Here is a 15,829-nt window from a genome sequence, read left to right as displayed (position 1 = left end):
CAAAAACAATAATAACAATACTACACCAGGCACTCATTGGGGCACTGTTCCAATTATATCACCCAGCTTAATCCTCCTACCAATCCTATGAAGGAGATACAACGACGCCTTTTTTGTAGGAGAAACTGAGACTCAGAAAAGTAAGAGTACCTAAGATTCCATAGCTCGTAAGTGGCAGAGCTGGTGTTTGTCACAGATGTGCTCCTGTCAAAGTCCTGTGCTCTCTCTCCCACACTCCACTGGGCAAGTTGATTGCCCTTGAGGCCCTTCCTGTTCACAAATAAAGTAGGCTACTCTGTCTCCAGAGGAGGTCCACACTCAAGGTCTTATCTCTAGCTTAAACTCTGCACATGCACGGATTGGTTTGACCCTGATACTTGCATTCCTGCAATGGACAGAAACTGAGGCCATAGTCTCAATAGCTTAGCCATTGCCCATTGTTTTGTCTCAATGTCATGGAGAGCCCTAGGAAAGTCTTCTAAAATCCCTGTATATGATCCCTTCCATCAAGAATCCTTGCTCACCCTTAGCATCTCTTATCACTATCAGTTCACTCTGCCTTATTTCTTCCCTGATGACATGAAACCAAAGCCCACCCTGGTCTATGCACTCACTAGTGCCAAGGGGTTCCCTGGAAGCCTCCCCAGCCACCATGGGCCCCAGATTATGATGCTTGGATCTTGGGAGGTAAGTTATCATTGTTTCAGGGAGAAAATTATGTCCAACTCCATGAAGAAATGCAATTTGGCCCTGAAGCATCGTGGAGCTGTATACCTTTAGAAACTACACATAATTAAAATACTTTCAGATCTGATATATTTGAGTTGGATATTAAAGCAAATAGAGTTATCCTCTGCTATGTGAATGATATCATGAGCAGCTTTAGTCTAGGATTGGTTGGCGCCTTGGATAAATCGTGGGATTTTAGCTGGTGACTGGCCTGTGACTCCAAAGAAAAGTTTAATGGTCTAAGATTTATGAGTTTCATTTATCTTTATGCTCAGCAAATTTGCTCGTTGATTTGAATGCAGCACCTCCGCTGAGTTCTCACTGTCTGTCATGTCCCTGGGCTGAAAGCTTAAGGGCAGTTTGGAATTTTCAGTTCCTTTGTGGTATTTCTGAGGATGAGCCCTTGGGTTCAAACCTGAGCTTTAGAATCTAAAAGGGAATTATGGAGACTAAGTGAAATAATACACCTAAATCACATAATCTAGGTCCCGCTGTGCAGTAGGTGCTTAATAAATGTCAGCTATTATTATTAATAACATTATGTCCTCAGAGGTCTTTATCTCCATGGTAGGCTAGCTCCTTATTTATCCAACAGGGTTTAGAGATTCAAAGACTGCAATAAGTGATTTCTTGTGGTCCTTTTCAACTCTAGACTGGCATGGCTTTTAAGATAATTTTTATATTTGTCTCAGAAGGGGATGTGGTATGGAGCTGGAGAGAAGGCTTTAATTTTATAGGAAACTGGATTCAACTCTAGCATTCACCATATTTGGTGAACTTTAGCTATATGACTGAACAATTTAATTATTCTTACTTATCTGTAAACTGGGAATACAAACTCATAAGATTGTGTGGATTAAATGAAGAAATAGCTGCAAGATACATACAATAAATAAGTCTGAGCATTGCTCTCATGCTCAGAATACTCTGCATTATCCTACCTAGTCTTCAAACAATACAATGAGATGCAGCGGATACTGTTATGTACTCACAGGTTTTGCATGATGACACTGAAGCTCACAGGGCTGTCATTTGCCCAAGGACACACAGCAGATCACATCCCATATCTACCTCAATTTGCCATCTGTTAAATAGTTATAATGTGTACTTCCTTTCCTACCACAGAGTATTTTGAGGATAAATCAGTTCAGATTTGCTCTGAGTCTGATCAAGTTGTCTCTAAGATCTCCTAGGGCCATGTAAGTTTCTTCATTAACTAGAAAAACACCAGTTTCAGCCACAACTTGATTATTGGTCCATTCATTTGTTTATTCATTAATTTGTCCATTAAACACACATTTAATATTCTTTGAGCAGATCCTGAAATACTTGGGGATACAGTGACAGATGAGACCCAGCCTACTATTGTTGGTCCCCATAGCAGATAAATTGCAAAGAATAATTTTTTTAAAAAATCAGCTTTGTCTTCTTCCCATGGCTACCTCTTTCTCCTCTTCTGCTTGGGTTTGGGAATGCAAATTCCATGAAAATTTCTTCAGGAACTGTTCTCTAAGATCAATCTGTGCCACAGATGTTCCAGTGCTACAGGTTGGTAGGTTTGGGACAAAACATCAACTCTTCTTTACGTCCAAGGAAGTAAAAATACTCTGTTAGCTTCCAAAAAATAATACAGGCTGTGGAAGCAATGAGTACACCTTCTTTGCTTTTCCCGGGGACATTGAGGGGTAACAGGCTGTGGATTTTTTATGAGGGGCTACGGGTGGCATCATGACAGCTCAGGTGGGAAAGGCCTGGGTTTGGAGAATGACCTTGGGAAGGAATGACCTTGTCAGAGTTAGGGCTGAAGTGTTGGACCTGAGTTAGGGTTCGGGGAATGGAGCATTGATGTGGGGACAGGGAGGTGGGGAGGCCCTCACTGTCTTCTCCAGTTACAGCCTGGCAGGCTATTCTCCCCTCGACCGCCAGAGGGAGCTCTTAAATCCATACTGCCCAGCACAGTGTCCTGCTTCTTCCTAAGGCAGGTCGGGCTCCCGTGGACTTAAAACAATCCCAAAGTCTGTACTGTTTCATTTTCCTCATGGACTCTTATTTCTTGGCTCATCTGCTTTCTGATTTCCCCCTCTAGAAGCTAAGCTCAGAAAACATGGTTATCCTGTTCACCGTATCCCCTGGAAGCCATGCCTGGAACAAGATAGGCGCCGTGTCAGTTTCCCATGGCTGCTGAGACAAACGACCACAAACTCAGCGGCTGAAAACATCTCAGATTCATTATCTTCCAGTTCTGGAGGTCAGAAGTCCTAAATGGATCCCGATGGGGTTAAAATCAGGGTGTCGGCAGAGCTGGTTCCTTCTGCAGGCTCTGGGGAGAATCCATTCTCACCTTTTCTAGCCACCTGCCTTGTCTGCTGTCCCTCCTCCTTCAGAACTAGCAGTCGCATCACTCCGACCTCGGCTTTCATTGTCACAACCCTTCCCTGATCTCAACTCTTACCCTCCTCCCTCCGTCTTATAAGGGCCCTATGGTGACATGGGTCCACCTGCAGTAATCCAGGGTCACCTGTCCATCTGCAGGTCCTTAGCTTGACCACAGCTCCAGCATCTCTTTTTGCTGGATAAGATAACATACTTCCAGGTTCCAGGGATTAGGACGTGGGCATCTTTGGGGTGGGACAGGAGCATTATGCTATTACATCACCTCCCAGGCCTTCTTGGTTCTTCCCAGACAGGGGTACGTAGGAGGCCGTGGCAGGAGAGGATGGGTTGACCAGGGTGTTGAAGGAAGTCTGGACTAAAAGCATCCAGTTTGTTTCTGTCTGCAGTTTAAATCCCGACTCAGCCATTTATCAGCTCTAGACAATTGCTTATTGCTTCTAAGCCTCAATATTCCCATCTGTGAAAGGGAGATGAAATTCACTTCCATTAATTGAGCCACAGCTCAATTAAAAAATCCCCATTCTGGCATTTACTTGCATTTACCTTGGGCAGTCGGGATAAATTTTTTATTTCCTTGTTGAAATGGCACTAATTATCATGGCGGATAGACTATGTGTGTGTATACTCTGTAGTGTTTGTATTAACAGGATAATATATGTCAAGGGTCTGTTTGACAATAGTGCTTGGCATAAGAAAAACAGATCTATTTTCCTTCCTTGCTTCCTTCCTTCCTCCCTTCCTTCCTTCCTTCCTTCCTTCCTTTCTCTCTCTTTCTTTCTCTCTTTTCTTTTTTCTTTTCTTTCTTTCAGATGGAGTTTCACTCTTGTGGCCCAGGCTGGGGTGCAATGGTATGACCTTGCCTCACTGCAACCTCTGCCTCCCACGTTCAAGCAATTCTCTTGCCTCAGCCTCCTGAGTAGCTGGAATTACAGGTGCCGACCATAGACAAATTTTTTTTTTGTATTCTTAGTAGAGGTGGGCTTTTTGCCATGTTGGCCAGGCTGGTCTTGAACTCCTGACCTCAGGTGATCCACCTGCCTCAGCCTCTCAAAGTGCTGGGATGACAGGTGTGCGTCACTGCACCAGCCATATTTTTCTTATTTCTTACTTTCTTTTTTCTTCTCCTCCTCTTCCTTTCCTTCATCATCACCCATTTTTACCTGTGTCTCTGTGTATATCCTCATGTATTTTTCCCATGCCTAGCTCATCTGTCAGGCAGCTTTCAAATTCACCAGATCAGAGCCTGATTTTTCATCAAGAAACTCTAAGTGCTGTGGATGCTTTGCGAATGCTGGTTCCTTCTGTTGGGCCTTCTGTTTGTCCCTCTGACTACTAAGGTGATTCCAAAGACCTGGTCTCCCGGCTTTTCCCTCTTCTGTGTGAAGCCCCTTCTGGGCAGATGCATTTCTCAGAAGACATCGACAGCTAGACCTATGCAAGGGGAGAAGAAACCTCCGTCCTTCCACCTCTTTCTCTTTCTGTGTACTAGAAATGAAAATATCTAAGGAGAAATGTCTATTATTCTACTTCTGAGACCGTAGGCACCAGGCATGCACAAAATTCTGCCTCTGTGTCTGCATGACTTGTTATCAGAAAATTAGAGTAGAAAAGAAGATTCTGTCAGCTATGGAGACATCTTAATAGGTGCTTTGATTGTTAAACAGAAGTTTCTGTATCGGCTTAATTGCTGTAAATGTTGTTTGCCTTCCCTGTTATGATAAGGCCTGGATTTTCAAAGATTTTTTCCCCCTTCCCTTTCAACAGTTTGCCATTGCTTTAAAGCTTGCATTGGCAAGTTTAATAAAATCCAAAGGAAGAAAGCAAAGAGAGGGATCTCAAAGTTCAGATCTTGACGCCCACGTAGGAAGCTGTGTGGAGGTTATTACTGCTTGAGACTAATGATGCTGCAGCCACTTAATGTAATTGACAGAATTCACCCCTTCAACCAGATATTGGGAAATGAGACCAAACTACTAAAGTTAATTACATCTAGTTTTTGAAAAGAAGCTATAATTGAGAATAACTGAATAACTAGGCTATGAACGTAATAGTGAGATGTGCTTATAATAAAAGAGGATTTGTTCCCTGCGGACTTGAGCCTCAGAAGCACCATCTGGGGGTTTTTTGGAAGGGTGGTGGAAGGGTGGTAGTTGTAAGGGAAAGAGGCTGGAGAAGCAGAGAAACATCTAGATCAGGAATTCTCAACCTTGGTGCTATTGACATTTTGGGCTGTTTAGTTCTTTATTATGGGAGTCTGCCCTGTGTATTATAAGATGTTAAACAGCATCCCTGCTGTCTCCTCACCAGACGCTAGTAACACACACACACACACACACACACACACACACACACACAGTGTGACAACCAAAAATGTCCCCAGACATTGCCAGATATCCTCTAGGGGGAAAAATGCTCCTCTGATTGAGAATAGTGGGTTCAAGGGCTTCTGGAAGACTTTCAAACAATTGCAGAGTTACTCATTGAGAATCTGCGGGTGCGTGGCTGTGTGGCCTTCCGCAAGTCACTGCACTTCTCTGAGCTTCTTTGTCTTCCTTTGCACAATAGGAATAATGACAGCCTGACCGCACAGAGGAAGAGCTTCCAGGTATAAAATGCATAGCCTAATGCCTACCACCTATTGAGTAATCAATAAACTCGGTGTTTCTATTATAATAATCTTGGATTCAGCAAACGTGTATTAACTACTTTGCTGCAAGCATGATGCTATGAGGTGGTGATGCAAAGAGGAGATGTGGTTCCCACTCTTGCAGATGGCAAGTGTATGCAGACCTGTTCGTACAATCTCATTCTTTACCCATGGCAGAGATTGCTAATCAGTTTCAGTGCCCTTTCCCACTGAGCCTCAGAATCCATTTTAACACACTTCTTTGGCCAGCCACTACTAGTAGCCCCTGAAATGAAACCCATTAGCACTCCTAGCTTTGTAGATTTCCTCGTGAGGATGCTAACTCTTCCTCTCTGGCGCAGTCCTCCCATTCCCACCCACCCCTGGCACTGGAGAAAGCACCTCAAGGAGTTAATAGGTAGAATCCCTCCTCCCACATCTGACTTCAGTCCCCAAAAGAGTTAGGAATGGAAAGAATTCCCTCTTAAAATTTTTTTTTCTCTTGTCTTTTCTGTTTCCCTCAGAAATGGTAACGTGTAGTGAAATGGGCTTGAGGTTGATGACATTTAGTTTTTAGTTAAACTAAAGGAATCCCACAGGCTCTAATTCTGGTTGATATATCATGCTGTCTCCCTCTTAGGTTTTCTCTGCCCTTTGGGGCCTGGAAAATCATTAGCTCTCTCATAAAGGATCCCAGCTTTAGAAGGGCAGAACTGGGATTTCTGGAAACAACACTGGATAGCTGCCGACAGCGTCATTAGACAGAAGAGAGGAGTGAGTAGGTTGGGAGTTAAATGGTCCCTGATAGGTTCTGATATGCCCAACTCCCCGAAGAGGGCACCACCCCATAACAATTGCTGTGAAAAATGAGGCGTGCACTTGCAGCTCCAAAAACAGGGAGCAGGCTCCATCCATCTGGCCTGAGAAATGAGAACTGGCGTGTAGGGTCAGGCACTTGCTTCTTCCCTCCCTGCCCAGTATGGATTCCACAGGCTGCACTAGTTCATTGTTGTCATTGTTTCACACCTCTCCAGGGCCTGCAAGCTCTGGCAGGAGGGTGGCGTGAGCAAGGGGCAGTGGGGCGGAGGTGGAACCTGGTGCACAGGGTCTGTGGGAGACCCGGAACTCAGTCTGTGATGGAGTGATAGTGCAGTTCGCTGAGATTTAGCCTAAGGCTTGAAATAAAAGACCAGATGGAGACAGGCACCTCATCTGCAGTCTGATTTTTTTGTTTCTTCCTCATTCTCATTCATCATTAATCTGCCCACCCACCTATCTATACACTCACCTACCCATCTTTCCATTTACCCATATGTCCGTCCATCCATCAGTCCATCCATCCATCCATCCATCCATCCACTCACCCACCCACCTATCCATTTACCCCCTCCCCAATCTATCTGCTCATCCATCCATCTACTTACTGTAGCATAACTTTAGGTGGTACGTGGTTGTACATTATTCAAATAATTATCTATAATATCCAGAAAGTGATATGGCTTTCCACATAGTGTTGGCTTTTAAAAATAAGTGTATTTAGACAAAAAAAAAAATTGGAGTCAGCCTAAAATACAAAATAAATAACTTTACGGTTGTACAGAGGCATGGTAGAATTAGGAAAGGGACACTAGCATGACTAGCACTTGGAACCCACTGCATTATAACCTTGCATGCAAGGGCACATGTTCATTTCAGGTTCCTTGAACCTGAAATCACAGCTGCTGTGCAGCTTCTAAGATATATGACCTAGAGCAAGTGACATCCCTCTCCAAGCCTCAGTTTTTTCTTCTGTAATGTGAAGATGCTAGCAACCCCTATTCTTGGGGTTGTTTTGAGAATGCAGCAAGCTTTGGCACACACGTGAGTGGCACACACCAAGCACTCCGTAAGTGGAAGTGATGCTCACTTTTAGTCGTTCCACAGCTGGCTTCTTTTCAGGCATCCCCTGACTGCCCTGCCCAGGAGAACTTGTGTGAGTTGAGGTGACAAGCTAAACCAGTGTTCCGCTTGGCTTTGGTTTAGCAAGTGATGGCAGCTGATGTCCTTCCTGAGGTTGACAAGCCTCCCTTTTCCTTCCAGGGCTTGCCAGAGCCCACCCCAGTCTCTGACCCTCTGTATAACAGGCTGTTCTCTTCTCTCTGTAGACACACTGTCAGTGCCACGCTGGTCCCCGCAGATCCCTCGCAGAGACCTCGGCAACTCCATCAAGCACAGGTAGGCTGGAATCCCGTGTGTGCTGGTGCCTTCTTCCAATCCCTGTGAGGGGTGGGGGCTCTGGCTCCTGCCCTGGGGTGAGAGAAGGCTGGGCTATTGAGCTCTGGCACCTACATCACTGTGTCCCTTTCTCCTCTGCTAGGCAAAAGTGGCAACAAGGGGACTGAGACATCTGCTTCTTACTAACCTGGTTCTTATGAAATTAGCACATAGCAGTTAAAAGCCAGGGCTTTGGAGTCAGACTGACCTGTGTTCCAATTCCAGCTAGTAAAGCTTTGCAACCTTGAGGAAGTTGTTTAACCTTTCTGAGGCTCAATTTTTTCATTAGATAATTCTGCCTACCTATAGGTGGCTGTGCAGATTAAATGAGATAATATATGTAGAGTGCTTAGCGCAGGGCCTGGCACATAACACTCAATAAACGGTATCATTCTTAAGATGAATGCTTTATGTTCTAATTTTCAGTCTCCTCACCCAGAATACACAAGATTGCAGGTGCTCACTCTCTGGTCTGGTGGAGGTCACTCCAGAGCTCTAGCCCTACTGTGTGCATGGGATAGCCTCTCCAGGGCTATACCTGCCATTTTGAGGGGAGGGGGTTGCATACACCAGGCTTCGCTTATAAGAAGTTCTTCGGCCGGGCGCAGTGGCTCAAGCCTGTAATCCCAGCACTTTGGGAGGCCGAGGCGGGTGGATCACGAGGTCAAGAGATCGAGACCATCCTGGTCAACATGGTGAAACCCCGCCTCTACTAAAAATACAAAAAATTAGCTGGGCATGGTGGTGCGTGCCTGTAATCCCAGCTACTCAGGAGGCTGAGGCAGGAGAATTGCCTGAACCCAGGAGGCGGAGGTTGCGGTGAGCCGAGATTGCACCATTGCACTCCAGCCTGGGTAACATGAATGAAACTCCGTCTCAAAAAAAAAAAAAAAAAGAAGTTCTTCAACTCCCCAAATTTAGCTTTCCCCATTTTGTCTTGGTAGTTCCACAGTCTCCTTACAAACTTAATGGGGTGAGCAGGGCAAGTGTGCTCATGGCCATTGGACAGATAGGCAAACTGAGGCCCTGAAAAATTAAGCGATAGGTCGAAAAGCTAATTAGCCTCAGTACTTTGTGTTCTTTTGACACCCTGCTGAGTGTTCCATGGACCGGGTCCTCTGTGAACTCGCTGGGGGACTTGTTCACTCATTAGTAGATTCTTTCCGCTTGTATTTATAGAGTTTCTGTGCCATAGTGGCATCACTGACCAAGACATAAGGCCTGTTCCCTTGGGGAGCTTGCTGTCCAGGGGAGGGTCAGGCAGTTAACAGACCACGACAGTATGGAGCGATCAGGGTGACAAGGTGGGGTGATATTGGGGGCAGATGTATCACCATAGCTGGGGGCATGGCGGGGATGAGCATTCTCACAGATGAGGACTCACGGAATGGCATCTCGTCAGCAGTTTTTGAAAGAAGTATGTTGACAGCATAGTTATTAAGACTGAAATGAGAAAACGTTGGAGGAAGCAGTGAGAAGTGTGCGATAGACACGTCAATGGTCAGGCCTTGGGTAGCAGAGAGAAGGGCATCAGAGACAAGGACCTTTTTTGGTATTTTCCTCCTTGCTGCTCTCTGGCTCTGCTCCACCCCTGGATTGGCCACGCCCCTTGGACTGGCCCTGCCCCTGGCTTATCACCATTCTTGGATTGGCTACGCCCCTGGATCAGCCACGCCCCTGGGTGGGCCACACCCCTAGGTGAGCCACACCTCTGGCTCACCTCTGCTCCTGGATTGGCCATGCCCCTGATTCAGCCCTACTCCCTAGAACGCCCAGCCCCCAGGCTCTGGTAGTTCCTAAGATTCAAATGCTGATGCCCAGAGGAGGGAGACAACCTATTAATTTTAGGAATATCTTCCTAGAGGAGCTGAGACTTAGGATGACCTGTTACTCTTCAGTCACTCCATATGTTTCTCCTTGGGGTTAATGCCAAGAGGTAGAGAACTGGACTCGCCCCAGCCTTGGTGAAGAAATGAAATTAAAATCCCATCGGCTGCCATCAGAGTCACTTCAGCCAGAGCTGGGGAAGAGGCAGAGCTGATCCCGCGTGCAAGAGAGGGCTGGAAAGGAGAAGAAAACTGTCACTCACTGCTTATGACGCCTGGCTGATGAGTGAAATACATGCTTCTTTGCCGCCATTCCCCAGAGCTGCCAAATTCTGCAAAACAGACGATGCTAAACTCACTGATGCAGAAGGGAAAGAAAGGGGCTTGACCAAATCCCAAGCCCAAAACCAGAGAGGGAGAGTTTTCTTGGCAGTAAGAGTCTTTGCTCAGAATATTGCTATTTGCTTAGATTTGTAGGCTTTGGGCTGTGGCTTCTTCTGTGTGGAGAGTGACTGACCCAAATCAGGCAAAATGGTCCAGCAAAGGGATGCAAACTTTCCCTCGAAATTCTCAGACTCCAAGTTATATAATCACTTCCGATTTTCCTTTTGACACTCTGAGGCGGTGGAGATTAGATACAACTCCTGCTGCCGGTGACACAAATTGAAAATTAAAATTATCTGTGACCTGGCAACCTTCAGTACTTTTCTTGGGCCTAACCCTGCCGCTGCCACATATCTCTTGGGGAAGAAAGCACCCCAGCAATATCGAGGGGAGATGTACCCAGGGAGTTAATTGAATGCACCTCTGCTCCAGTTGGTTTATAGCTGTGCATGGGAGGCCTCCAAACTGCCTATGTTTGCAGCAAGTGGGTGGAGTTGGAGAGCGGGGTGAGCTGATGGTCTGAAATGGCTTTCACTTTCAAGGACTCTTCTCTGCCGCTAAAATTTGGGGTCTCAGCTCTTTCAGGAGGGGTGGGCTCCCCTTGATGGTCCCCAGGTGATGTGACCAGCAAGTGCTGGGGGATGGTTCAGCCGGTCCCCCAGGAGGTTCCACCTTGCTTTGTAGCTTTCTGCAGGCAGTTCCAACCCTGTCCTTTATTGGCATACGGTAGGCTGCCAGGCAATATTTGTTGAACAAATGAATGACCCTTATGAATGTTCAAGGTAATAGTATAATCACAACCCAATTTAGTGAGTGCTTACTATGTAGCAGGCCCTGCGCAAAGCCCTTGACATGCCTGACCTCGTTTAATCTCCCCAGCAACCTATGAGGTCAATACTTTTATTATCTGCACTTTGCAGACGGGGAAACTGAGGTTCCAGTGGTTTAAGCTACTTGATTAAGTTGCCTAGCTCGGAAGAAACAGGACTGGAATCCAGGGTTCTTGTGCTTGCTCTTAAAGTGCCCCATCGCTCCAGAGGTAGGTCAGTTGCCGTTTCCTTAACCTTGAACACTTTCTGTCTCTTTTCCACAGGTTTTCCACCAAGTACTGGATGTCTCAGACATGCACAGTCTGTGGGAAAGGGATGCTTTTTGGCCTCAAGTGTAAAAACTGCAAGTAAGTGACTGTGCCTTGGAGTGACTTTTTGCAGCACCCGATGTCAGCTAGAACCATGCAGGGCACTGAAATAGCTTTTGGGAGTTTGATTTCTTCACCCTTGGGAGAGTTGTTTGCCTTGTTTTTCAGAAATAGATTTGAAATGCACCTCTACGTTTGGGTAGGGGGTCAAGGGAGAGCAATTCTAAATAAGAACCAGAGCTGATGGAAGATGCTGGGAATGCCTAATGCGCTGTGCTGAGGCACGGTTTACTTCTCATTTTCATAGCATCTTAGGCCAGGGGTTGGCAAACTCATTATCCAGTTGACCAGATAGTAAATATTTTAGGCTTCGCAGACCAGAAGCAGCCATAAACAATAAAGAAACATACTGGTGAGACCAGCTCCCAATATATCAGCGTGGGTTTAAGATCTCTCGAAGTGATCAAGTGGTCGGTGAAAAAGAAAGAGAGACAAGGAAAAAGTTTCCTTTAAAGCTGGGCCCAGGGGAGACACCACATAAAGCCGCTCCGTGGATGTCTGACATTCCCCTGAAAACCTCAGGTTTTTATTGTGCCCTTTCAATAGGGGAGGGGGAATGAGGTTACACAAAGTTTCAGTAATAATTATACACAAAGAATACATTTGCAAAAACTGGTGCACAAAAATCACAACGTGGTATTATAAAAGCAGAACAACGTAAAGATAACTTTGTGTGTGTCAGCATAGAAATCATACACCTTAGCAAGAATATAGGTTAAACATAAACTTATGATTATCAGCAAGAACACATTGGGCTCACAGCTACAGAGGGAACAGGATCTGACACAGGACAACCAGCCTGACCACGAAACTGCAAGAGGAGGGGCCTCCACGCAGGCCTGGAGGAGCGGTGGGAAAAGAGAGACTTTTACATCCTTATCTCCACCACAGAGACAGATGCCCCTCATGCGTCCGTTTATAGGATCTCCATAAGGGTCACATTGCCTTTCCAGGGCCCTAATCAATATGCCTTTCCTGGGAAGGGAATCTGGGCAATAAACCTCTCCATTACACGTCAGTTTATAGGCTCTCTGCGATGAGAAGCCCATTACGCGCTGTCATCTCTTTCCGGCAGTCAACCTACGTGGTTAGTCCCTTTCACAGAGTTCCTGTTTTTACAAGAACAGTTCAGCAGAGCCAAAGTTACAAGTTGCAGCTCAGCAGAGCCAAAGTTAAAGTTTCATCTCAGCATTTCACATTGTCCTTCATTTTTCTCAAATATAATCCATACAGTAAGTAACAAGCATCACAAAGCAAATAACTCATTTCGGGGAAACCAAATTCTAAGAGAATTTACAGGCTAAAAATCAACAATAATTTTTCCTTGTTATTTCAGATGGCTTGGGTTTTGCCAATTCTTCCAGAAGCTTGGGTTTGCTCAGTCACCACAGAGGGGTCCAGAGTATTACCAGCAGGAAGAGTGTTGACAACTTCATTTATTCCAATAAAACTTTATTTGCAAAAACAGACTGCCGGCTGGCTGTGGCCCTCAGCTGTAATCTGCTGATCCCTGAGTTTGAATTTGCATAGTTCTTCTACCTCTCTCTTCTTTTTTTTCTTTGAGATGGAGTCTCACCCTGTCACTCAGGGTAGAGTCCAGTGGTGTGATGTTGGCTCACTGCAACCTCCACTTTCCAGGTTCAAGTGATTCTCCTGCCTTAGCCTCCTGAGTAGCTGGGATTACAGGTGTGCCACCCCCAGGCCAGCTATTTTTTTTTTTTTTTGTAATTTTAATAGAGACAGGGTTTTACCATGTTGGCCAGGCTGGTCTCGAACTCCTAACTTCAAGTGATCCTCCTCCCTCAGGCTCCCAAAGTGCTAGGATTGCAGGTGTGAGCCACTGCACCAGGCTTCCAAGTCCTTTTCTCCTTATTCTTTCTCCTCGTGGTGCCTTTTTGAAACAGTGTTGTAATTCTCCCCATTTTACAGAGGTGAAGGCTGAATCTAGCAAGGAAAAGTCACTGTGAAGAAGTGACAGTCAGGACCTGAACCCAGATCCCTAACTCCTTTTCCCTCGCTTTCTGTGGTATCATGTTGGTCTTGAGTTTTGATGAGAAGTCCGGATCACTCAAGCTCTACCTCTCCCAGCTTCTTTGCTCTTCCACACCCCCATTCCAGGTCATGGCTGGCAACAGGTAGGGAGTAAGAAAAAACTGAGACACAAGACATGGGCTCTGGAATCAGCCTTGGCAGCTGCATGACCTTGGGCAAATCACTTCACATTTCTGTCCCTAGTATTTTCATCTGTGCGAAAGGAATAATAATTGATACAGTTCGGCTGTGTCCCCACTCAAATCTCATCTTGAATTGTAGCTCCCACAATTCCAACATGTTAAGGGAGGGAGATAATTGAATCACAAGGGCAGTTTTCCCCATACTGTCCTTGTGGTAGTGAATAAATGTCACTGGAGCTGATGGTTTTATGAGGAGAGACCCCTTCTACTTGGTTCTCTCATTCTCTCTTCCCACCAACAGGTAAGAAGTGCCTTTTGCCTTCCACCATGATTGTGAGGCCTCCCCAGCCATGTGGAACTGAGTCCATTAAACATCTTTTTCTTTATAAATTACCCAGTCATGGGTATGTCTTTATAAGCAGCATAAAAAAAGACTAATACAATAATCATGCCTGCCTTGGGTGGCAGTGAGCATTTGATAAATCAGCACGCTGAGGACACAGCACAGTGCCTGGCCCAGTCCAGTCCTTTTTAAGAAATTGCAATGCCTTGCTGCCTGGCCTCAATCTCTCTCTGTCTGTCTCCCTCTGTCTCTCTGTCTCTCTCTCTCTCTCTCTCTCTCTCTCTCTCATTCTGTAAACATGTAGTACATACCCCTTCAGGTCCAATACTATAAAATAGTCAGTAACATTCAACTTTATGTAATAGTTACAAATGAATGTGCATCTGTTTGCTATATAGAAGTCATTTAGCTTAAAAGATTATGAGAATTCCTCTTTCTGCTCTAGGCTTGTTCTTTCTTATCTAGTCCAGGCAGAGACCTCTCATTTGGGCCCTTTCAGGCCTCTCCACATCCCTGCCCCAAGATAGAAGTGAGATAGTGGCATGGGCGAGTTCTCACTCTCCCCACTCTGCCCCACCCCTGTCCCTACCCTCCACCTGGCAGTCTCACCTAAGTAATGAAGGTAAGGTTGAGCTTCCTTCCCTCCAGGACTTGTGGGGAGCCATAAGCCCCATGGTATAAGGGGAAGCACAGGCCAGATGCAGAGTCTCATGCCTATAATCTCAGCACTTTGGGAGGCTGAGGCAGAAGGATCGCTTGAGCCCAAGAGTTTGAGACCAGCTATGGCTACATAGTTTGACCCCCCTGTCTACAAAATAAAAATAAAAATAAAATTAAAAAATTAGCCAGGCATGATGGTACATGCCTGTTGTCCTAGCCACTCTGGAGGCTGGGCCAGGAAGATTGCTTGAGGCCAGGAGTTCAAGACCAGCCTGGACAGCAGAACTAGACCCTGTCTCTACAAAATAAATTAAGATAAAAAATTAGCTAGGAGTGATGGCACATATTTGTGGTCCTAGCTACTTGGGAGGCTGGGGCAGGAGGATCACTTGAGCCCAGGAGCTGAGACTGCAATGAGCTACTATTGCACCACTGTACTCCAGCCTAGGCAGCAGAGCAAGACCCTGTCTCAAAAACAAAAAAAAAAAAAAAAAAAAAAAAACAATTTTTTTTTTTTAAGGGGAAGCAGGGGCAGTAATTACCAAGCATTAGTACTTCCAGGCCACCTTCCTTGCCTTGGTCCTCTGTGAATCCAGGCTTTCAGGTGTTCTTTCTGATGGCCAAAGTCACAAGGCCAGGCCTTTAGGTCTGGCCCCCAGACCGCCTGATTTTCTCCATACAACAGCAGCTCTGATGGCCTGTCTCATCTGTATCTAGTCCCACCACGTTCCGTGGGGGTAATGGCAACTTTTACATCCTCACATCTGCCGTGTGGAGGCTTTGAAGTTAGGTAATTACGTGACAGGGATGCAACTGGGGTAGCAAGGCTGAACACTTCCCAAGACATTTTAATTTTCAGCCCTAGAGGCAGAACTCAAAGGTAGCCTTTGCCACTGCTCTCTGTTCTAAAAGTCACGAGCAAAGCCTTAGGCCTTGCCGAGGGTTGGGAGAGGAGGTTGGGGAGGGATAGGGATGGGGCAGTGGGCAGGCTGCAAGAACACAGACTTTGGAAGCCGTCAGAACTGAGTTTGGGTCCCAGCTCCATTACTAAACTCTTTTTTTTTCCCATTTATTTATTTTATTGCATTTTAGGTTTTGGGGTACATGTGAAGAACATGCAAAATTGTTGCATAGGTACACATGTGGCAGTGTGATTTGCTGCCTTCCTCCCCATCACCTACATCTGGCATTTCTCCCCTTGCTATCTCTCCCCAGCTCCCCACCCCCCACCGTCCCTCCCCT

The 15,829-nt window shown here is 45.8% G+C and overlaps 1 protein-coding gene across 3 annotated transcripts in view; it reads left to right on the top strand.

Annotated features, from left to right (window-relative positions):
* The window catches only part of KSR2 (kinase suppressor of ras 2), a 523,481-nt gene that overhangs the window by 389,670 nt on the left and 117,982 nt on the right, over nucleotides 1-15,829 (top strand). For all 3 annotated transcript variants that reach the window (XM_037738919.1, XM_017529548.2, XM_017529549.2), the window contains exons 6-7: nucleotides 7,894-7,963; nucleotides 11,306-11,389. In XM_037738919.1, coding sequence (XP_037594847.1) covers nucleotides 7,894-7,963; nucleotides 11,306-11,389 — 154 coding nt within the window. The remainder of the gene's footprint in view (nucleotides 1-7,893; nucleotides 7,964-11,305; nucleotides 11,390-15,829) is intronic.

The sequence above is a fragment of the Cebus imitator genome, unplaced genomic scaffold (genome assembly GCF_001604975.1).
Source record: "Cebus imitator isolate Cc_AM_T3 unplaced genomic scaffold, Cebus_imitator-1.0 Scaffold59, whole genome shotgun sequence".
In the NCBI taxonomy this organism is placed as follows: domain Eukaryota; kingdom Metazoa; phylum Chordata; class Mammalia; order Primates; family Cebidae; genus Cebus; species Cebus imitator.
The sequence above is the reverse complement of the archived record's forward strand: the minus strand, read 5'-3'. Positions and strand labels throughout refer to the sequence as shown.